The 23,638-nt window shown below is 45.5% G+C and overlaps 1 protein-coding gene across 5 annotated transcripts in view; it reads right to left on the bottom strand.

The window, feature by feature from the left end:
- The window catches only part of Susd1 (sushi domain containing 1), a 121,896-nt gene that overhangs the window by 55,149 nt on the left and 43,109 nt on the right, over positions 1–23,638 (bottom strand). For all 5 annotated transcript variants that reach the window (XM_075967114.1, XM_075967115.1, XM_075967116.1 and 2 more), the window contains 3 exons: positions 20,442–20,618; positions 11,119–11,216; positions 9,466–9,652 (listed from right to left, as the gene is read on the bottom strand). In XM_075967114.1, coding sequence (XP_075823229.1) covers positions 9,466–9,652; positions 11,119–11,216; positions 20,442–20,618 — 462 coding nt within the window. The remainder of the gene's footprint in view (positions 1–9,465; positions 9,653–11,118; positions 11,217–20,441; positions 20,619–23,638) is intronic.

Genomic DNA, 23,638 nt, shown 5'->3' with positions numbered 1-23,638 from the left:
TATCACACTGAGAAAAGGAAGGGAGAGGAATGCATGTGACGAGGTCCAGGATTTTCGCTGCTGTTGCTTTGTTGTTGACAGTAAGATTAACCAGCACCCACCCATCCTGTGCTTTCAATAATAATTTCTTAAAAACATCTGAGATGATTCTAGTGAAAGAAGAATGTACTGGAAAGGAAATGTTGAGAGGGAGAAATATAAAAGAGAACTAGCTGAGCTTCCCCAAACGCTCCTCAAAGAGGAAGCGAAAGTGCACAACAGAATTTACAGTGCATCGTAAACACACACACACACACACACACACACACACACGGCACACACACACACACACACACACGGCACACACACAGACACACGGCACACACACACACACGGCACACACACACACGCACACGCACACGCACACACACACACACACACACACACACACACACACGGCACACACACTCCGGAAGACAGAGGGAAAATGACATGAACATTAAAAGGAGAAAGCAGAGGAGGGTTCCACATAGGTAGATTGGGGAAAACAAAATGGGGTTGGGAAGAAGCAGGGATCTGAAACGGAGATCTGGTGAAGGAAATTGCTCACAATGTGTGGACAGATCAAAGTCCCCAAGACACAGGAAGACTGAGCCAGCACACAGCACTGACATTCCCCAGACAGAAGCTGCCTGCCCTCACTGCTGAGTTCTCAGGGCCCTCAAGCAGGCGGTCAGTCAGCACTCACCTTGTGCATGAACACATGGCTAATGGCTTACCTTTACCGCTAAAGGAGGCATTTCTGATATCCTCACTGAAAATCAGATTGCCTCATGGGATTAAAAACGGGGCAAGGGGGAGGTTGAGGGTAGCTGGATGCTAGAACCTAGCATGTGCTAGACCCAAGGTTAATTAATTGTTCAGCAACTCCTCACCTCAGGAAAAAAAAAAAGGCAGAAAGGCACGCCTCCTTACAAACCCTGCAGAGAGAATAAAATGTTAGAAGGGAAATCACAGCCCAGGAAGCAGTATTGGAAGCCTGCCCGCTTATCTGCTCAAATACCAGCTTTTCCCCACAAATGTTCTGTGTCCCGACTCCTGGAGTTGGCCCCGGCAGCCTCATCCAGACATCTTCTGAGAATAGTTAACAGCATGTTATGTAAAAGCAAAAGCACAAAGAAGTTGAGAAAGTCGGTACTGCATCCAAGTGTAATGCAAGGCAAAGGATGTGAGTGAGCCGCTTGCTGCTGGTGAGAGAGACTCTATCTGTGTGTTAGGAACACTGAAGACTGAGCATCAAATCATACAAGATTTGATGCCGACCAGCATCTCTGAGAGAAGTGGAGAAAAATGGAAAACAACCACTGAAGTCCTGGTTGATCTAATAACGCACACCTGAGACAGGCCTCACTCCACCTGCACGCCAAGGCTCCACATGCTCTCTCAGCACCCACCGCAATCAAACCAGCCTGACCAAGCAGTAAGATCCACACAGGTGCCCATCAATCCTCAATGTATGCTAAAATGTAATAACGCTGAAAATTAACATTGAGGTGTAATTATTAAAAAGCAAAGGCTGGGTTGAAGAGACAGTCCAGCAGTTAAGAGCCCTTGCTGCTCTTCCAGAAGACCCAAGTTCAGTTCAGACACCCACCTCAGATGGTTCTCAACCATCTGTATCTCCAGCTCCAGAGGATCCAACACATAAAACAAACAAAAAAAATCTTATAATAACAATAATAATGATTAATAAAAAGCTGGAGGTGAAATAGTGGAAAATACAGGAGATGATCCACAAAAACCTACCGTATGAAAATGCCATAAGGAAGCAGGTTAACTTCATATACAATTTAAATATGTATGCATGTATTGTGGTAGTTTTAATGAAAATAGCCCCCATAGACTCATAGGAAGCAGCATTATTGGAGGTGTGGCCTTGTTGGAGGATTGTGTTCTCTGGGGGTGGGTTTTGAGTTTTCAGAAGCTTGAGCCAGGCCCAGTGGCTCACCCTCCCTTCCTGCTGCCTCTGAATCTTCACATACAACTCTCAGTTCTTTCTCCATCACCGTGTCTGCCTGCACGTCACCATGCTTCCCACCATGATGACAATGAAGCAAACCTCTGAACTGTAAGCCAGCACCAATCAAATATCTTCCTTCATAAGAGCTGCAGTGGTCATGGTGTCTCTTCACAGCAACAGAACCCTCAGACACATCTATCACACTGATGGTGCAATGTGATACAATTATAATTAAGTCTTCAAAGGGGAAATCAGCACAGCAATTGTACAATTAACGGAAGCAAGAGCAAAGAGAACACAGATTGACACATTTAAAAATAATGATTTAAGCCAAAGGAAAATCAGCACAGCAATTAAGTCACACCCTGAGAGCAGAGATGAAGAGAGAAACTGACAATGCGTCAGGGCTTCTGTCAAAACTTAGATCTGCAAGGGAGAGGGAAGCCTTCGGGACTTTCATTATCAAACAGGAAAATGTGGGTTCATGTTGAGTTTTGCATTCAGTTCCAAAATTTAAAAGTGTTCTGGGTATGAGGGCACATCTAAATCCCAGCACTAGTGAAATGGAGGCAGGAGGATCAGGAGTTCAGGGCTAGCCTCAGCTACATAGTAAGTTTGAGGATAGCCTGGGCTGCATGAGACCATGTCTCAAAATCAAACAAAATCCCAAGAATTTACAAATGTATCAGTAAAATCAAATTAAGAGAAGAATGAAGAGGAAATAATAAGAACTAGAATGGATTTAACAAGGTAGAAATGGAAAATACAGATTAGAAACCAGAATCCATTCTATGGAAAGAGAATAAACAGAACCTGGGGTTGGTGGTTAAGAGCTCTGGCTGTTCTTGCAGAGTGGGCACAATAGTGTACACCTTTAATGCCAGGAGGAGGGTCTCCGTGAATTTAAGACCAACCTTGTCCTGAAGGGAGTTCCAGGACAGCCATGGCTACACAGTGAAACCCTGTCTAAAAGCAACAGAAAAGGTGGAGAAGAGAGGAAGATACCCAGGTTCAATCTTGGGCTTCCACACAAGAACATACAAGTAGGTGGGTACCCTAACACACGCAACTCATACACACACACGTTTTAAAAACTTCTAGAAAACATGAGCTGACAAAAGTCATGAAAGAAACTGACAAAGGGGTCAGCAAATCAACTTCCTAAAAGGTTAAAACTTAAATGATCCCACGAGCAAATTTGCCTAATCGTAAAGGAAGGGGGAAATTCTGGAATGCTGCAAACTTCTTCAGAGCAGTCAGAATAGTGTGTGTGTGTGTGTGTGTGTGTGTGTGTGTGTGTGTGTGTGTGGTGTGCATTATGGTTTATGTGGCGGGTGTGAATATGTGTGTGTATGTTTGTGATGTGTGTGTGTATTGTTTATCAGATGTGTGCAAGTTAGTGACATATGTATGCTTGTGTGTGTGTGTGTGTGTACAGCTCCCCCACTCATCTGAGAGGAAGTAGCATACCTTGATAGCGAAATAAAACACCATGATGTACAGAATATAGGAGGACAGAGTAACAGACCTTTGACCGGAGCAAAGGTAGTTCTGCTTCCGGCTCCTTCCGGCTCACGTGACTCCAATCCTCACTAGGTTGACTTGCAACAGTAAGCTATGTCCATCAACAACACAGAACAGTGTGGACACATTACAAACCCAGTGTCAGGCAGGCCCTTATCCACTAGTTTTATTTTAGTTTGCATTCCAAACTCCAAAATCTGGAAAATATTAATAAGCAACATCAACTAAGATGAATTTACTTATATATACCTCTTCAAAGATAAATCTGACTTGGGGATTTACAAGACCCCAATACAGACTACTGCTTTTACTGTATCTTGAAAATAAAATTTCCCGAAGTTCAGATTTACCTACGCCTACTGTGTACCCTATGCCTCCCTATGTCATAACTCTAACAGTTAAGATATACAGAAAGCCAGGTCTACCTGATTCCAAAGATTACACTTTTTTCCTAATGGAAAAGTCATGTGAGGGGTAGTCAGGTATTTGGAGGAAGAGCTGTCATTCTGACTCAGGGACAAATGCGACTGAAGTCTTGTGATGACATCTTCAAAAGAAGACACACCCCCGAAAGCCCACGGGAGTTCGTTCACTACAGTTTCCCTAATTACATATCTTTCTTACCTTTTCTTCACATTATATACCTGAAGTAAAATGATCTTTATTCCTGAAAAGTCCTAAGAGTTGTGGCAGCCAGGTGCTGTTGATGTCTGTGGTCCATGTTACCACCAAAGGGTAACCAGGGGGTTGTCCACGATCTGTGCGGCCATGCAGCCACCAGAAGCCATGTTTATGTCTGTGGTCTGTACTGTCGCCAGAGACCATGTGGAAGCCCATGATCCTTGCTGCCTCTGACTATCAAAGGTAAGGAAGCTTCTTTTGCAGTGGTATTGATGATTGCAGACTCACAGTTGAGAATGGGAAACACGGAAGGCTTGTGGGACAATCTCTCTCCCCCATCCCCACCCCCAAATTAAAATCAAAGAAATAGAATAGACATAAAGCCATTGAAGAGAACTCTTTAAAATTGTGATAGGGATGCTGAAATGTAGCTCTTCACAGTTGACGGCCTCTCTCAGGGGTCGGGATGGGGAAGACTCAGCTTTCTTTAAGGGGCTGGCCACTGGGAGTTTGACCATGCTCTAGTGAGTATGTGCGCAACACAAATTGGACTTTCTTCTTCTTCTTCTTCTTCTTCTTCTTCTTCTTCTTCTTCTTCTTCTTCTTCTTCTTCTTCTTCTTCTTCTTCTTCTTCTCCTCCACCTCCTCCTCCTCCTCCTCCTCCTCCCTTCCCTTTCCCCTTCTTCCCTCCCCCTTTCCCTTCTTCTATTTTAGGGGCAGTCAGAAGCGTGGGGGTGGACCTGGGAAGGCTGGCAAGTGAATGTTATTGGGTGTATTATATGAAATTTCCAAATAATTAAAATTTTATGTTAAAAAAGTCCAAAGAGGCCTAACTTCATAGCTGGTCTTATATTATTTCAATAGGCAAACTTTTTATTACTTTTCTCTGGTCTTAGACTGTCATCTCCCAGTGCATGGTAACAGCAATATCTGAGGAAGATTTTCTCAATGGGTCATCAAACAACTAGTTACAGAGTGACTCGCTGAAAATAACAAATGGCACCAACTGCTGCCCAAAGTTTATCTATAAAGCATGATTAAATACAAATTCTTTTCTTAATTAAATACTTGTTTTTGATTTTGTGTTTTTGTGTATACACACATGTATGAGTGACCACAGAGGCCAGAAAAGAACATTGGATCTCCAGATTGCGGTGAGCTGCCACATGGGTGCTGGGAACCAACCCTCTCCGAGTACAGTAAGTACTCTTATCTACTGAGTCATCTCTCAGTACCTGAAGTGATGTGGGAGTGTCATATATCAATCTGTTGATTTCATTGGCTAAGCAATAAAGGAACTGCCTCGGCCCATTTCATTGGTTAGAAGATAGGTGGGAGGAGTAAACAGAACAGAACGCTGGGAGGAAGAGGAAGTGAGGTCAGACTCGACAGCTCTCCTCTCCAGAGCAGACGCCTTCAGAGAGACGCCATGCTACCTGCTCCAGGGAAGACGCACGCTATGAAGCTCCGACCCAGGATGGACTTAGGCTAGAATCTTCCCGGTAAGCGCACCTAGGGGCGCTACACAGATGATTAGAAATGGGCCAGAGCAGTATTTAAAAGAATACAGTGTCCGTGTAATTATTTCGGGGCATAAGCTAGCCGGAGCAGGCGGCTTGGGGTGTTGGGGATGCAGCCCCGCCACCGCTCCCCTTATTACTACAAATGACGCCCAGACGTGTGGCTAACTAAACCCACTTACAAAACCTGAGAAGGCTTAAAAATAAGGGAGAGAGCATCTAACACAGATTTTTGCTGTTTGTTGGTGGCGTGCTGTAGAGAGATTTCCTGATTCAGCAACAGCAGCAGAAAAAAAGCTGCGTTATTTTAAAGTGTGGCTTCCTGGGGCTGTGCCACCAGTGAAAACTCTGGCTTTATGTTTGTGTTCCCGCTTGGGGTCGGAAGGAGAGTGCTCCGAGACCTTGACGATGACTCAGAGCTCCCCGCCTCCTTCTGGGAAGAAGGCAGAATCAGGCTTAGGCAGGTGGAAGAGCATGGAGGATTCCTGCCACCATACAGAGACGTGTTTTCAGACTGCGCAGTGCTCTGCGTGTCAGATTTGGATGTAACTTGGATGAAAAGAATTTCTGTGCTGCACGCTCAGTCTCAGAATTAAAGTGCTGAGTGCCGCTCCTACCTGGTAGCCCCAAGAGGCTTCCTGACTCAGCTTCAGCTGCAAATCCCTGCAGCTCATTAAGAGGTCCTGCCACGAAACACTTAAACAGTGTTGATGAAAAGCTGAACACATGCTTTTCGGTTTTCAGCCGTAGCAGGAAAAAAGCTGCCCGTTTAAAAATGCCGGCTTTCTGGGCCATCCTGCCAGGGCAAACTCTGACTGTTTGAGGCAGGAGGGCCGGCTACAGAGAGAGGACTTGAGTGTTGTCTGTTGTAGCTCGCTGGCTGGCAGGGACCTTGAAATGCTATAAACATGGCTGCAGCCTGTATATCCGCCACGAGGCTGGAAAGCTAAGAAATGGACTGGATCTAGCTGGCAAAGCCACGCCTTCAGTCCTACTGATATTGCTTGGTAAATTAAAGACTCATGTGGTCAGAAGAAGAGAGATACACAGTAAAGAGAGATTCAAAGACAAAGAAAAATTTTAAATGGTTTACTGTGTGTTAAAAATATATGCAGACTAAAAGTTAAAATTCTTAAAGTAAACCTCTGTGACTTCAAGGTGTGGCAGCACACGCCTTTAATCCCAGTGCCTAGAAGGCAGAGACAAACAGATCTCTGTGAGTTCAAGGTGTAGTGGCAAACACCTTTAATCCCAATGCCTGGGAGGCAGAGACAGGCAGATCTCTGAGAGTTCAAAGACAGCCTAGTCTACAGGGTTATTCCAGGTCAAAGATATAAGCTCAAAAAGCAAAAAGTTAACCTAGAAATGTCGCAGCTTAGATTCTTAAGCACCTAGTGATTTAAAGGTGCAAATCGAAAGTGCTCCTGGATAGTAAAAAATTGCAGATTCACAATAGGACAGATTCAGACCGCTAAACGAGTCACACTTTTGGATGAATGTACGTTGGCTTGGGAGAGAGAAGAAAAAGAATATAGAGAATAAAGTTAATGGTTTAAAAAGAAAAAAGTAAAAGTAAAGTCTTTAAAGAGACAGAGTACAGATAGTTATAGATATAAATAAAAATAAGCAGCGTAAAGATGGAAAATTCACAGAGAGTCTGGATTTTGTACATTGTGTTTTCTTTAAAATTTTTGACTGTGAAGGAGCTAAGTACAGAGAGACATTTCATTACATGGGCTGCCAAGCTAAACCAGAATGGATATAAGGGTATTACGATTTCAGAATTTGGGTCTAAGGATATGATGCTTTGGAGAGAGTCTTCTTTTGTTTTCACAGAGGATGAGACCCTATTCATTTCTTCAATTCCGATTTGGTATGATAGACCACGTCCTCCTGAAGGGTTGCTGTGAACATCTTCAGAAAATTGCCTTGCTCAACTGCCAACTGAGATAAACCTGGCACACAGGTTACACCCTAAATAATCTGATTAACGACGCCCCCATTCAGCAGGAAGCAGTTTGGAGAGAAAAAACTGCGCCCATGTTCCCAAATATAGTTTATAAATGTTCTTTTACATTTAAAGGGGGAAATGATATAGGTATGAATAATTTGCATTGGTATGGATTTTAAGGTCAATTTTGTTATATGTATAAATGTTTCTGATGTAACTTTTACTTGATAACTGTTATATGTAATTTTGCTATGTTAAGGTTAAAGCCTTCGTTTTTTTTTTGTTTAAACAGAAAAAGGGGAAGTGATGTGGGAGTGTCATATATCAATCTGTTGATTTCATTGGCTAAGCAATAAAGGAACTGCCTCGGCCCATTTCATTGGTTAGAAGATAGGTGGGAGGAGTAAACAGAACAGTACGCTGGGAGGAAGAGGAAGTGAGGTCAGACTCGACAGCTCTCCTCTCCAGAGCAGACGCCTTCAGAGAGACGCCATGCTACCTGCTCCAGGGAAGACGCACGCTATGAAGCTCCGACCCAGGATGGACTTAGGCTAGAATCTTCCCGGTAAGCGCACCTAGGGGCGCTACACAGATGATTAGAAATGGGCCAGAGCAGTATTTAAAAGAATACAGTGTCCGTGTAATTATTTCGGGGCATAAGCTAGCCGGAGCAGGCGGCTTGGGGTGTTGGGGATGCAGCCCCGCCACCGCTCCCCTTATTACTACACTGAAGCCTCATTGTAAAAAAAAAAATTGACTTGAGCTGCAGAGACAGCTTAATTGGCAAAGAGCTTGCTGCACAAGCCAGACCATCTGAGTTCAGAAGCCCACACAACTTATTATAATTGTGTCATATTTTTAAATCCCGTGACAGTTACATGCAGTGGCCTATTCCTACTTTTTGCATACATGCTTGTGTTGTGTGTGTGTGTGTGTGTGTGTGTGTGTGTGTGCGTGCGTGCACATATGTGAGCTGGAGGGCAACCCTGGGTATCCTGGGTATCCTAAACCATTTATGTTTTGAGACAGTCTCTCAATAGCCTGGAGCTTACTGATTTGGCTAGACTGGCTGGTCTGCAAGCCCCAGGGATCCTTCTGTCTCTCGGTGCTGAGATTTCAGATGCATAACTGCTCAAGGCTTTTGGCATGTCTGCTGGGAATCCAAATTCAGGTCCTAGTACTGAGCATCTAGCACTTTACCAACGGAGCCACCACCCAGTCCTTATTCCTCCTCCTTTTAGGCAGAGTTTCACCGTGCAACCCTGGCCAGCCTAAAACTCACTATGTCGACTATGCTGGCTTCAAACTCAGAGAAGTCCACTTACTTCTGCCTACAGAGCCGAGCACCAGCACGCCTACTTCTCAAAGCTCCTTTGGGGCCACTCCCCCATTTACCAACACAGACCTTTCTGCACTCTAGGGCTACCTCCTGCTCCCACTTAACCACTCCTGACTTGACTCCCCAGCCTGAGGTGCTCACAGTAGCTGAGAAGGTGACCTTGGGCCTCTCTGTTCCTCCTCTTCCTTCAGCAAGGGAAAGAAAGGCCTGTTGGGCTTCCTAGCAAACGTAATAAGCCGTGAGCCCCTCTATTCCCTGTACCCCTGCAAACCCTTGCATCAGCATCTGGTCCTTTCTGTTACCACTCACTCCTCCCCCGGGGCTCAGCTGAGAGACAGTCGCCAGTGCCACTCATCGGGATGACAAGAGAATAAGAATGTCTGCTCTTACGGCTCTGCTCTGGAACAGCCTCAACCCTTCTCTCACACCAGCTGAAACCCCCTGCCCTGCTAGCTTCCCGCATCCTCTGCTCAGAATTCTCTAGGAGAAAATGCTACTTCCTTCCACCTACCAGCCATCTGGAAATCAAGGATGGCGGGCACGGAGCGCCGGGGAGGGGCCGCAGAAATGCGTACGGTGTAGTTGGCACCTTGTTGGAGGTGAAGGCACACTTCTGGGGTCCTGTTGTCTGTGGTCACGTTGACTGTCTCCTCGCGAGCAGATTCCACAGCAGTCGACTGCTGTGTTTCAATGTTTATCTTTAGAAGAGGAAAGAAAAGAGGATCCACCATGACTTGGGTCAGAACGACAGAGACTTCGTGGTACTCTGCACTGTTTCCTCTGCCTTCTCATTTCAGATGCTGTGTAACCAGGGAGGAGAGAGAGGGCCGGCTCTGCCGTGAGGGACCTGAGGACAAGATCTAATCATCCCAGGGACCAATGGGTCCTCAGCTGTGATGGAAGTGAGAACTCTATTTGGAGTGCTCTCCCGACCACAAATGTGAAAGATTTCGGGGTGAGTTGGGACCTTTGCAGGTTCCATGGAGTTTGAGGAACCGTGTGGGAAACAGGATACAACATGCAGAGAGAGTTTGGGGAGTATGAAGTTTTATTTAGGAAGAGGGTGTTGGGAAGGTTTGGTAGGGTAGGGGAGAAGGAGAGATAGAGAGACAGAGAGAGAGAGAGAAAGAGGGAGACAGAGAAAGAGAGAGGAGGAGAGAGAAAAGGAGGGGGGAGAGCTGCCTCTTCAGAAGAAGGAGAGAGAGAGACTGGAAGTGGGCAGAGCTTGTCTTTTAAAGGGACAGGGTACTGTCTGGATTCATTCTGCCAGGTGATCATAATGCACAGCATGATCATTACAAAATGACCAACAACGAAAGGAGGTCCTAGCACCAATTCAGCGTATGCTTCCAGCCTGCTGGGGGAGAAAGGATAAGCACTTGGAAACAAAGCCCTATGAGAATGCCAAACATAAATGCGTGGCCCACATCCACATTCTGTTGGATGACATATCCATTAGACATAAGATATGCGGATATCTTAAAAATCCCATTCACTTTTTAAGAGGGCGCTGGAGCGAGAAAACATTTAGCCTGATCTTCCCGTCTCTCATTCTAACCATACAGTTGGTGGTCAGCGGCATTAAACGGTATAATCTGGCGGTTGTTCCTAGTTACAGAAACGTCATCATTCTACCTTCATGGTTACTTGTGTGATGACAGCATGTAAGATCCATTAAAGAAAACCATCCTTTTCTAATAGAAGGAGGTTAACAGTATCTTCTAAACCTGTCTTAGCTTTGAGTTGGCTCTGAAATTTTTGCTTAAGAGGGTATCCCAAGAGAGTTTACAAAATGAAGGAAGTTCACCCAGGCTTGAATATGCAAGGAATGGCCAAGCAAGACTTTACACCAAGTGATTAACCATGCTGTTCCATAAGTTAAAATAGCTGGAGCTTGTTATTATACATTTGCAATGTTATTGTACACTTCACTTTATATGACTGAAGGAAGGAAAAGACAGCTGAAGGGAGGAAGGAAGATGGCAGAGTGGGGGGGCATGCGTGGGGGGCATGTGTGTGTGTGCATGTGTGTGCATGCGTGTGTGCTTGCATGTGTGTGGGGGCGTGTGTGGTGTGTGTGTGACGGAGGGGGTGAAGTTCCCACGTCCTTCTGGCTCACACTTCCATCTCTGCATTAGGAGGGGAAGCAGCCCACATTACTTACCATGTACATGATCTTGAAGTTTATGCTTTCTGGGCTTATGTGCCACCTCACACAGCTGTCATTAAACACAGACACATCATGAATTTCGACCACTATTTCTAGAATAGGAAAAGAGAAAAGAATTGACTCATGAGCTGTACCAGTGGGCTCTGGGAGAATCGTGGCGGACGCAGGGCATCTGTCCAGCTGGTGTCTCCCTGCTCACCAGCCGCGCTCTGATTCAGATGCTGAAGTGAGCAGTCTGAGCTATCCCAGATGGCTCCTCATGAATGAGCCTGGCCCACTGCCTGGCCAGGCAAAGAAGAAAAAAAAAGATTACTGCCTGAGGGTGGGAAAGAGCTCCAATTGTGATTAGCCTGATGGGCCACTGGATGCCACTGGTGTTCCTTCCATCAGGTAGGCTGGAGCAAGTCCAGAACCCATCGGATTCGCAGCTTCGTTAAAGCCATACCGGGAAGACGCGGGAGTCTGCCTTCCTCATCTTACCCTGGGTGGTAGGCAGTCATTCGAGTGACCGCTGTTCCCAAAGGGAAAATGGCACGTGTCACCATGTAGGGTGACTCCTCAGGAGAAGCTTGGGATGAACTAAGAAAGTTCTCCATAGAGTACCTGATCACCCTGGGATTCTGCTAGCAGAAACCACGTGATCCTGGTATGTGAGAAGCCATGATTTCTCTGGGTTCTGCTTCTTCTAAATAACCTGCATCTCTATTCCATGTGATGAATCCGGCAATGTGGGAAAACACAAGAGTTCCCTTAAGTGACAGTTCCCAATGGACCCAGCCAGCCAGCGTGGTATGCGGAAAACCTACCTTTTCATTTTTAAAATCAAATTGCCTATAAATATTTAAAACCATTTCTATTTGCAAATGGCATGATCTTATTTGCATACACTCTGAAGGAATTAAAACTTTGAAAAAACATGAAAGCCGAGAAAAGAGCTCAGCAAGGTTGAGGGACAGAAGGTTAATACGTGTTACTGTACAACAGAAATGAATGATTAAAGGAAATTAAAGCAATTTCTTTTACCATCAAATCGAAAAGGGGGAAAAAAACAAAACAACACTTTTAAGTTATGCATTTCACGTTCATCTCTGGAGAGAAGAATTCTCATTTCATCCAAAAGGAGAAAGAATATTCCACAGCCCTGTTCAAGCTTCTCCTGGAGGCAGATATCTCACAGGCTCCTGGGTCTGGTGTGCGTTAGCCCTGCATCCACTTTGACGATGTGACTGTGCTGTGCCTCCTGATCTGGGGCTTCCTTGCTGTGGCTCATGTACTCCAGCACAGGCAGCCTGGACGGGAGAGGAGCTAGCAGACCAGTCACTGCCCTTTTCTCCCTGGAGGCAACTGTCCCAGTAACTGAGTTTCCACAGCCATTCAGAACGCTGTACCAGCAGGGGAGCAGTCCCCCCTACCGAGGGGAGACCAGGACATTGTGGCATCTTCACACTGGTTCTTTCTTTCCCTTACTATCCCTCTTGGCCTCTGGTCCAGCTTCCTGGAATTTTACTCCCCGTCATATAATAGTATAAACTCCTGGTTCTGTTTTGGGAGAAATTCAAGGTAAAGCCTGCATCAAGACAAATGAGTAGACTGTTTGCCTCATAGGCATGGAGGCTTGGGTTTGATCCTCAGAACCCATGCTTGTTTGTTTGCTTGCTTATTTATTTACTATGGTTTAGTCTGATGGGCTGCTGGATATCGCTGGTGTTCCACTCAACGAGAGCAAGGCCCAGAACCAAGCCTGGTGTTGCATGCTTATAACGCCAACTCTAGGAAGGTGGCGACTGCTGGATCCCTGTCCCATTTAGGAGGTGCGCTCCACATCAGTGAAAAGACCTCATTTCAAAAGCCCAAGTTTGGTTCCCAGAACCCACATCAGACAGTTCACAACTATAACTCTAGCTCCAGGGGATTCGACCCAGGCACCAGCAACCACAGCACACCCACACAGACACATTAAAATGAAAACAGCGAAACAGACGTCTCCTGTGGAACAATATCCAAGGTTGACCTCTGGCCACGCACCCATGTGTGCATGCATGCGTGTGTCTGTGTGTGCGCCGTTGTGCATGCGTGTGTCTGTGTGTGTGTAAGTGAGAACTATAATTCCTTTACCTGGGGAGATAACATTCCCCTAACTAGCTCCTGTCCCTTCCCTATAGTAAATCTCTTCTTAACCACCAAGAGGAAAAAAGAGCCTGAATTTTAAAACCTGCAGAGCTAACTCAGTTTTCTTGTACAGAACCAAAGACAAATTTACCTGGTCTACTTGGCATTATCTAGATTCTATGTCCAGCTGCACCTGTTTTGGGGTAAATCCAAACTGTCTATTAATAAATAAGTGAGAATAAACTGAGGCAGAGAAGACAATGCAAATTTCTGCAGAGATATCAGAATATCCCCGATGAAGCCTAAAATAACCCGTAGGTTCCCATGTTAGTGATTCTCTCTGGAACACAGAGAATGTGGGGAAAAAAAGAATCCAGTTGCCAGCATGAATAAGCAGAGAGACGTAATGTAAACAGCCTTGTTGGCTCACCTCCTCGGGCAGCAGTGGTGATGCTGGTACCAGAGCAGCAGCCTGGATAAACGTCAGGTATACTGACCACTCTGCTGCTATCCTTCCAAGCCCCAGCACTCTCAGCCTCTCCGCTCACTCACACGGCCTTCTGATAATAACTCAGCAGCTGGTTCACAGGAAACAGAAGTATCTCTCCCCCCATCTTCTCCCTGATTGCCAATAAAGCAAACAGCCTTCCTATTTGGGGTGCCTGTGTCACCCAAGCAGAGATTAGAAAAGGGTTTCCTTTCTTGTTCTTCCTTTTTGCTCATTCACTATGACAACTGCAAATGACATCTCAAAGCTGCCATCTGCCTCCAGCCTGTGCCACGCTCTGCACAGATGGGACTCAGATCTGATTACAGAGGAGCCAGATATTCCACCCCAAAGAGTGGCTGAGCAGAGTTGGTGACTCTTCCCACCGAGAATCTACAAACGGGGTGAAAAGACTTTTGTTTTATAGCGCTGCCCTTTGAAACTATGACTCTTGTGCACTAATTCTAACTTTCCCTCTAACTGAAAATCACACCCAGGCTGACAAGATGGCTCAGTGGATAGAAGAACTTGCCAGCAAGCCTGATGACCTGAGTTTGATCACAAACCCCTAAGGAGAGAACACACCCCCTACGCTGTCCTCCAGGCTCCACGTGTGCACACTGGCATGCATGCACCAACACCTACACACAAATAACTAAACAGACGTCATAGGCATTGAAAAGAGGAGCTGGAGAGAGGGCTCAGAGGTTAAGAGCACTGGCTGTTCTTCCAGAGGTCCCGAGTCCAATTCCCAGCACCCCACATGCTGCCTCACAACCATCCACAATGGGGTCTGGTGGCCTCTTCTGGCCTGCAAGGCATACATGCAGACAGAACACTGTCTGCATAAAAAATAAAAAAAAAACTTAAAAGAAAAGAAATTGAAAAGAAGGGAAAAGGGAAAGAAGAAAACCATGTAGGGAAGTCTTTGAAGCGGCCTCCCCTTCATTCACTGCTCACAACCTACAGAATTGCTCTCCACCTCCATTCTTCCCTCAAGGAACACATTGCCAGCCCAGCGGAAGGAGCAAACACAGATGCAGGCAGATTGCATTATCACGGGCTCCACACAAATACTGAAGGGCACAGAACGGGAAGATAGCAGCTCTCACTGGAGGACCCGGGAAATTCGGTTTCATGGAGGGCGCAGCCTCGGTAGATAAATGGCTGCAGAGGAGGCCATTATCTATCTACGTGTGAGCAGAAAGAACGGGTCTGAATACCGTGCTCGTGAAAGGGCGAGGCAGGGAAGAGCAAGTGTTGAGGGGGAGACGTCAGGCTGGTACAGAAGTGAGGCTGCAGAGGGTACACAGGAGGGGACAGGGACGGGCTTGCAGGCCGGATTAAAGGCACACGCCTCCAAACAGAGACAAGCTGCAGGATAACGAGAGGGCCAGTTTTCCATTTGGAAGGAAGCACTCGAGCGCAGAAGAACCGGAGGTCATAAAATAGAGTATAATACTGTTTACTCAATGACAACTATATGTCAGGCTCAGACTGCTCTTGACAGACTTGATCTCATTTTCCCAGCAGTCATAAGAAGCAATAATAAAAACAATAAGAAAGAGAGAACACTTATTGAGTTATAACTATGAACCAGAAAGTGGGCACAGGACTTCAACGTTCAAAATATCCTGATGACTAGCCATCACCGTGTCCATTTCATAGACCCGAGGCGTGGATGTTAAGAAACCTCCGAGGGCCAGACAGCGTGAGGGACTGAGTCTGGACTCACAATTAGATGCATTACACCCCGCTGCCTAGAGCCTTTAAACTGAGGCAGATACTCAGACAAGAGGTTAGGACATGAAACCGGGCTACTGTATTATGAAACAAGAAACAATTCTGAAGGAGATGAATGGGAGGTGACGGAGCAGGAACAGAGAGGAGCCCTGGCTGACAGCCAGCCTCTGTGCTCAAGGGTCTGAATGAATCACCTTTCACTGCTCTCCAGAGAAACACGAGAGGAGGCAGAGTGGGCTGCAAGAGGGAACGATGAACTGCTTTGAGGACGCGCTGGATATGAGCTGTCTGCTGGCCGTCCATCGGTCAAACAGCCTTAAAAGCCATGGATCTGTGAGTGGAAGACACAGGTAGTGAAGGTGAGACATAGAAGTAGGTCATAGAGAGGGGCTTGGTGAGAGAAACACCGCTGCTCAAGAGACCTGGGAAACAAGGGCGGGGAAGAGGAAGGGGAGGGGCTAAGGGAAACCGTGCTCAGGAAGGGAAGGAAGGGGTGTCTCTTTCTTAAAAGCAGCCTCCAGCCTGGCTCAGCTTCCACACCAAGGCCAGGTAGGGTGTAGCGCGTCCTTAAAGCCCAGGGGCAAGGTCAACCTCCCTCCCTCTATCTTTTGTCCTTGCTGAAAAGCCCCACCAGGTTTGACCTTGGGCAGAAGTAGAAAGAGCAGGACTTTGTTCAGTACAGTTGTAGGACAAATAGGCGTCTCCAATTTGACTAAGAGAAGGGTCCTACAAGGTTTGGTTGTGAACAATCTAATTCTTTCTTTTTTTGTGTGTTAAGTCTTAAGTTAAAGTCATGTAAAATGGGTAAAAGTGAATTTACAAGATGTATGGTGAATTTTTGTGGCATTTGAACAAACATTTATATGTTCATCAGGTGTTAATTTTTTGTGCACATTGGGAAAAACACATCTAGCTCATCAAAGTCATGATATACTCCATACTACAAAGAATTCTTAGTTGCTATATTAAAACTACAAATTTAAATATCTGTCAGGTATCTTGGGGTTTCTCTTGCTGTGAAGAGACCCCATGACCGTAGTCACTCTTATAAAGAAAAGATTAAACTCGGGAGGCTCGCTTTTAGTTTCAGAGGTCCGGTCCATTATTATCGTGACAGGGAGCATGGCAGTGTACAGGCAGATGTGGTGCTGGAGAAGTAGCTGAAAGTCCATCATCTTGCAGGCAACAGAAAGTCGGTCGTGACACTCAGCAAAGCTAAAACAAAAGACCTCAAAGTCTGCCTCCACAGTGATGCTCTTCCTCCAACAAGACCATACCTACCCCAACCAGGCCATACCTCCTAATAGTGCCACTCCCTTTGGGGGCCATCTTCTTTCAAACCACCACATCCGGCATGGTGATATATGTCTATAAACTGAGTTGCTTAAGAGGCTAAGGCAGGTAGATCTCTTGAGAACAAGAGTTTAAAATCAGCCTGACGAGCTGATGAGGGAGAGGGACTTGATGAGGGGAGGGGGAGAGAAATGGGAGGCGGTGGCGGGAAGGTGGCAGATATCCTTAATAAATAAATAAATTTAAAAAAAAACCAGCCTGAGCAACATAGCAAAACTCCATCCCAAACGTGACTGTGTATGTGTGTAAAACGTGTGAATATATATATGTATATGTGTACAATTATACTATACATATGTGTGTATATATTATTTTTAAAAACAAGCTGTGTATATCACTGTTTAGTTATGTCAAAGATAATCAGGATGTTATGCAAATAACTCCAGCTTGGAAGAACAAGAACGGAAAAGTGTGGGATTCCAAGACTCTCAGACTTGAGTTCAAATCATAACTCCATCAAGTCCTAGTTACAGAATGACCCTAAGAAAATTGCTTAACCTCTGCGAATCTCAGATCACTCAGCTGTGAAATGAACCTTGCTTTACAGGTTTCCTGTGACAACGAAGTGAAGTCAAGCATTCAAGCCCCCCAAGAGAACCCTGGGCGTGCAAGCTGGTGTTCGGTGATCAGAGCAATGATGTTGGTAGTGCAGATTTTACGCACGTATTCATACCCAATGCAGTTGTGTGTCTATTACATTAATGTGCCCATTGACCCAGCCAGCCTTTCTTGTCCATTTAAAACAGACAGAGCTGCAAGTGAGCACACACTGGACTGACGAGGAGGGTTGACAACCAAGAGGGACACAGGGTAACAGGAGCTTGGGAGCATTTGCAGTCGTAACTGGGAAGTTATGGGATGTAGAAAGGATCCTGGCGGATCGGCAGACTCAATGTTTCAAAAGAGTCATTACTCCCCCAAGAGCATGGAGTGATGGAGGGACAGAGCGTGGAGGGTTAACCTTGTAATTATTAACCCAGACTCTAAACATAAAAGCTAAATGACCTGGGCAGAATGGAAGTCGGGGACAGTCTTATCAAGAATGAATCGGCCTCTTTGATCTTGAAGTAAACTGACTCACTAACATGAAGCTTCCACCTCGGGTTTTTCCAGACACTAAAGTACTTGCCTAATTCCCAGCTGTCTGGAATTTCCAGTTCAAACTGGCCTGAGAGAAGAAAAAAAAAATCCTACCATCTTCTTAGAATTCATACTTAGTGAAAAACATTACAAATCCATGCCACTAATGCAGAGGCATGGGGCTCCAAAAATATCTGACAGTAAATAAAAACAATCTGTGCACAGATAGTTCACTCCACCCAGCTTGGAATTAAACACGGAAGTACAGAAAGGGGGTACAGGGAGTGAGAATGGGGAGAGAAGCTAAGCATGAACACTGAGTGAAGGAAATACAAAATACACGGGGAATCAGGACAGGGGATAAAGACGTTGATGAAAAACAGGGGAAAGAAAAGAGAAGAGGGGCGGCAAAGCAAGAGCCATGACAACCAGCATCTCTCGCTTTTCCAGAAGCTTCTCCAGCCTTCCCTTCCATGAATTAATTCAGCATGTAAATCATTCCCTTTATCTGTAAAAAATCGAATTGAGCTGCCAGGCCTGATGGAGGGCACACAGCCTCCTCACAGAGAGAGAGCCTAGCTCCCCAGGAGAATGCCTTTTTCTCTCCTTCCATCAAAGCCCGCCTCAGCCCATGCCACAGCTGCAGCTGGAGCCCCAGCCTTAGCAAGAGGTGGAAGGCTGAGGACAGTAATTATAATTAGCGGTTACATAACATGTTTGTTCTTCAAAGTGCTGTACAAGGATCAGCTGATTAATAGCTTACTGGGCCCCATGCAGATCTCCTGGTTTTTCGTGTATGACTAATCCTTGTGCCCCCACTGAATTCTCAACGGTGGCAGCAGAGGACCTTGAGCAACACCGCAAACGGCGGCGAAGAGGCCACAACTATCCCCAGCTCTCTTCCCAAACGATCCTGGGAAGAGCTGCTTTATCTTTAAGTCTCGGAGCTGCTGCAGGGCTGTGCAGAGACCACCTGTCCGGCTCAGTTTGGTCTTAGGGAAACCGGAAGCGCCTGGAGTCCTTGGTCTTTGCTACACAGGCTTGGCCTTGCTTCTTTGCTCAGCCAGCGAGGCTGAAGAAGCTAGTATAGAGTTGTGGGTTCTCATCTTCTGTTTTCTCCCCACTCTCTAGCCTGCATATTTTGCATTTAATATGGAGATAGCTGAAGGTAAGAACTTTCTGCCTACTCCGAGGATTCTTTACCCACAGACTTCAGCAGTCTGTGATGGTTTGAATATCTCTACAAAACATTACAAGAACACCTGAACACGCATTTCCTTGGGTAGAGGTCTGATTCTTTTACCACACTGTAAATTCCAAAAAAGGAGTGTTTCACACACAGTGCACACTGGTCTACAAAGTGAGTTCCAGGATAACCAGAACTACACAGAGAAACCCTGCCTGGGAAGGGTACGCGGCGGCGGCAGCGGGGTGGGGGTGGGGGGAGTATGCCAAGTGAAATTAGCGAAGCTAAAAACAAACAAACAAACAACAAACAACTCCAGTACCATATGAGTCTATTTATATGGAATGTCTAAAGTAGTCAAATTCCTGAGATAGAAAGCAGAAGAGAAGGTGCCAGGGTCTATGGGGCGTGGGTGAGAAATAGGAAACTCCAGTTTTAAAAGATAAGATGTTCTGGGGATTGATTATGCAATAAAGAATATATATATATAGTACCAATGAATTGCATAGTGAAGAAGAACCAATATAATACATTTTTTGTATTTTGTGTTTTGATACAAATAAAACTGAAATTCCTTGCATTTGCTATCTTTTGCCTGAAAAGCTGTCATGCCAAAATGTGTTAAGAATATGAGAAAATGGTTCATAGAATAGATTTTCTTCATTGGTTAAGGAGAGAAGGCAAAAAAACCATAATGAATTTAATTATGGTATTTTAAAAGAATCTCAGGAGCCATTTTCCCAAAAAGTATAGTAGGGACTATTGTCCTAAGAATATTTGCGGGGAGCCCCACACCCAACTATCTTGAAAGCTATCTGTTAGTGGAACCCGCCCCGCATTCCAACTATCTGGAGAATTGTTTGTGGTTGGAATCACAAAAGGAACGATTCCGCTTGCTTAGAGAACACTAGGTGTGTCGACGAGTGACCAGTGCTGCCCTGGCAAGATCCCTTCCTGCCCTTGCCATGCCCCTGCCTCCATCCCAAGCCAAATTCCTCATTCAAGGGCTATATAAGCCACAACCATTTCACTAATAAAGAGAGACCTTGACAACAGAATCTTGCTTGGTCTCCTTCCTGTCTCCCGCCCGTGTCTTTTTCAGATAGTGCCTCTTCGGGACCTTGGAATAACTGACCCGCTGGGGGGGTTACAAAAGAAGAACACGTAAAGTTCGCTGTATAACTTATTTTCCCAATCTGCCTTCTAAACCATCAAGATTAAGCTGGTAAATCTACAGCCAAGTGCCCACCCAAGCAAAGGCCGGCAGAGGCCGGCACAAGCCACAGGGAGGCAGCTTATGCTCCACCCTCCTGCTGTTAGGTTCCCAGGTAGCAGGGCCTAGCAGAACCGAATCTGTACCTGTGCATGTGTACGGGATTTCACTCCAGCCTTTCTCCGTGCAAACAGAAGTGATCTTTTCTCCAGGACTCTCGAAGCCCTCCTGACAGACATAGTGAGCCACACTGCCCAGGCTGGAGGTGGGATTCCCCACCAAGATGGCGTTCTGGACTGCGGGAGGGCTGCCACAGCTGATCTCTGCAACGAGAGGCAACAGGACACCTATGATGAGCCCTGCCTTCCGTGCCCACAACGAGAATCTCAGAAGCGAGCATTTCATGATGACAGGGGCCATTCATCTGGGGAAAGAGAAAACACAAACTCCCTCAAATAACTCAAATATAATTATGTAAAATTAAGGTTGTTCAGAAGTACAGGAAACTGGTATGCCTGGATTTAATGAAATTTTCAAACGTGCACCCAGAGAGAAGAACCGAATTATGAGATGGCTTATGTATAGAGCTCCCTGTCTGTGAAATAATACATCTTAGGGTTTATTTACATACAAAAGTTCCATAGAACTTTTTACTGTGCATCTTCAGGTCACTAACTCTTGAGTTGGGGATAGTGCATTGTAGCAACCGTTATCAACTGGATAGTAAATAAAATATAAAATCCTTGACTCTCTTGAAGCAAAGCAAAGCAGAAAGTGTCTATCTTCCTACATTCAAGTTACAGACAGTTCTCAAGGGCAAACGACACTTGCAGAGACACAGACAGATCAGAAAGTATCAAACTGATATGAAGTCTCTCTTCTGCAGCTTTAAAAGACAGTGGACTGCCGGGCGGTGGTGGCGCACGCCTTTAATCCCAGCACTTGGGAGGCAGAGGCAGGCGGATCTCTGTGAGTTCGAGACCAGCCTGGTCTACAAAGAGCTAGTTCCAGGACAGGCTCCAAAACCACAGAGAAACCCTGTCTCGAAAAACCAAAAAGAAAAAAAAAAAGACAGTGGACTATCTGCACAGAACGTTATGGGAAAGAAAGAGCATGACATAACCAGCTTAGGCCATCCAAACCAGACCTCAGAACACAAGGCAGTCATCATCAGTCAGACACTCTCAACTTTCAAAAATGTTCTGTATATCTTTTCTGACAAAAACGCAAAAGAATCTAATACTATATTGACTTAATAAATACTTGTAAGCCCAGCGCTTAGAGGGCTGAAGTAGGGAGGCTGGACACTGAAGGACCATCCTGGGCTGCAGAGTGAAACACTGTCTCCAAAACCAAACACTTGATGGATGAACAGATCACTTCTTACTCTCCTCCCCCGTCCTCTGGCCACAGACATTGTTCATGGCCTCTGAGCTTTATTTCGTTCTCTTCTTTAAATTTCACTGATTGGGATGACTTCGGTGATGGGATTCACCTTTCAGACCTAAGCCTATTTGCCAACATCCTTTTGGGTCCCCCCCTCCCTGCTTTTTTAGTCATTTCAGAAAAAAAAGACACAAAGCAAGCAAATAAATATGAATCAATGTGCAATTCTGTCTTTAATACTGAATCATCAGAAACCACCCAAATGTTTATCAAAAGAGAATTGGGTGCTAGGTGTGGTGTTCCGCCTATAATCCCAGCACCCAAGAAGGGAAGGCAGGAAGAATAAGAATTTAAAGCTAGCCTTGGCTACAAGACGCCCAAGAAGAGCTAGAGAAAATTAGGTGAACAAGCCACAATGCTACTGAGCAAGTCGTAAAAAGACTAGAAGAATCCACACACTGGTATGAAAAGATGCCCGGGGTACAAAGGCACGGTACTAAGACAGACATTGGGTGTCATCTAAATATCCAGATGTCTCCCTTTGCATGGTTTCCCTTTGATTCCAAATAACCCTCACATATGCTGAGCAATGGATTGTATAATGTGTGTTTAAAAAAATACATAGGAACTTGAATACTGCTTATTGTCTGTCAATAGAGTCTTAGAGTTCCTACCCACATCATACCTAGCATCAAAAGTAACCTCGTCTGATAAGAAAAGGGCTCAGGATCGGTCTGTCTTAGGAAATGGGGATGGGGAGACAAGTGGCAGGAAACACATGGGTCAACCATGAGATTGGCAGGTAGCAGACAAGTCTCTATAGCCTGTTAAATGGGAGGGACCACTTGACACAGCGTTCTTCAGTGACTAAAGGTTGAGCAACGTAAAACAGTAACAGAAACATGATTCCAAAGTTTTCCAGTAAAACTTGAGCAGGGAGGCTTAGGGGCCATGTAAAGCTAACTCTGTCACCAGGGGGACAGAGGGCAGTTCACAGGGGCAATGCTACTCTAGAAAGAACAGCAAACGTAAGGGGACTGGGAATGCAGCTCAGTGGGTAGCGCCCTCAGAAGCACGTTTGAAGTTCATCCCCATCCCCACTAAACAGAGAGTAGGGGTGCCTAGCTGCACCCCAGCATTTAGGAGACAGAAGCAGGAGGATTTGAAATTCAAGGTAAGCTTTTAATCCCAGCACCTGGGAGGCAGAGGCAGGAGGATTTCTGTGATTGAGTTCCAGGCCAGTCAGAGAGACTGAGAAACACTGTGTTGTAGGAACTAGAATTACTTTCCTAAGAAACACTTCCTAGATCAGCATTCTTATCTGTTGCCGTTGGAGTTATCCAAAGATCTATTATACACACAACAGCCCAGCCCACCTCAACAGTATTCTGGCTGAAAGTGAGCTTTCAGTCAACACAAACTCAAATCAGAAGCAGTTATGGGACCAGAATAAAGCGGTGACTTCATAAAGTCCCAGCTCTATCTCCTTAGGTCCATGTTTGCTTACAGGGATCTGTTCCCTTTTCATACATGTTTACCAAATACAAGACCCCTTGGCCCTCATGGTGTTTTTCCAGCATCAAGCCTCTACTGGCCCCAAATATTGCTATCCATCGGTAATATTTGTGTGTACACAAGCAGTCAACCAAACAAGTAGTTAATGTTTCCTAAGGCTGCCCAGTCACTTGCATAAAAAATTTCTAGTTTAAGCTAGGATTTGCTAGAGCAAATAGAAGAGGAAATAAGAGAGAAGGGTTGGAAATTGAAACATCAATGAAGAACTGAAATTAAAAATATACTTTTGTGTACCTTGAATATGGACTCCTAAAGATCTCAGTAGTGATGTTAGAAAAGGAACCCAAGCTGGGCGGTGGTGGCTCACGCCTAATCCCAGCACTTGGGAGGCAGAGGCAGGTGGATCTCAGTGAGTCTGAGGCAGCCTGGTCTACAAAGAAAG

The sequence above is a fragment of the Microtus pennsylvanicus genome, chromosome 3 (assembly GCF_037038515.1).
Source record: "Microtus pennsylvanicus isolate mMicPen1 chromosome 3, mMicPen1.hap1, whole genome shotgun sequence".
Lineage (NCBI taxonomy): Eukaryota > Metazoa > Chordata > Mammalia > Rodentia > Cricetidae > Microtus > Microtus pennsylvanicus.
Note: the sequence above shows the minus strand (reverse complement) of the source record. Positions and strands in the feature narration are given on the sequence as shown.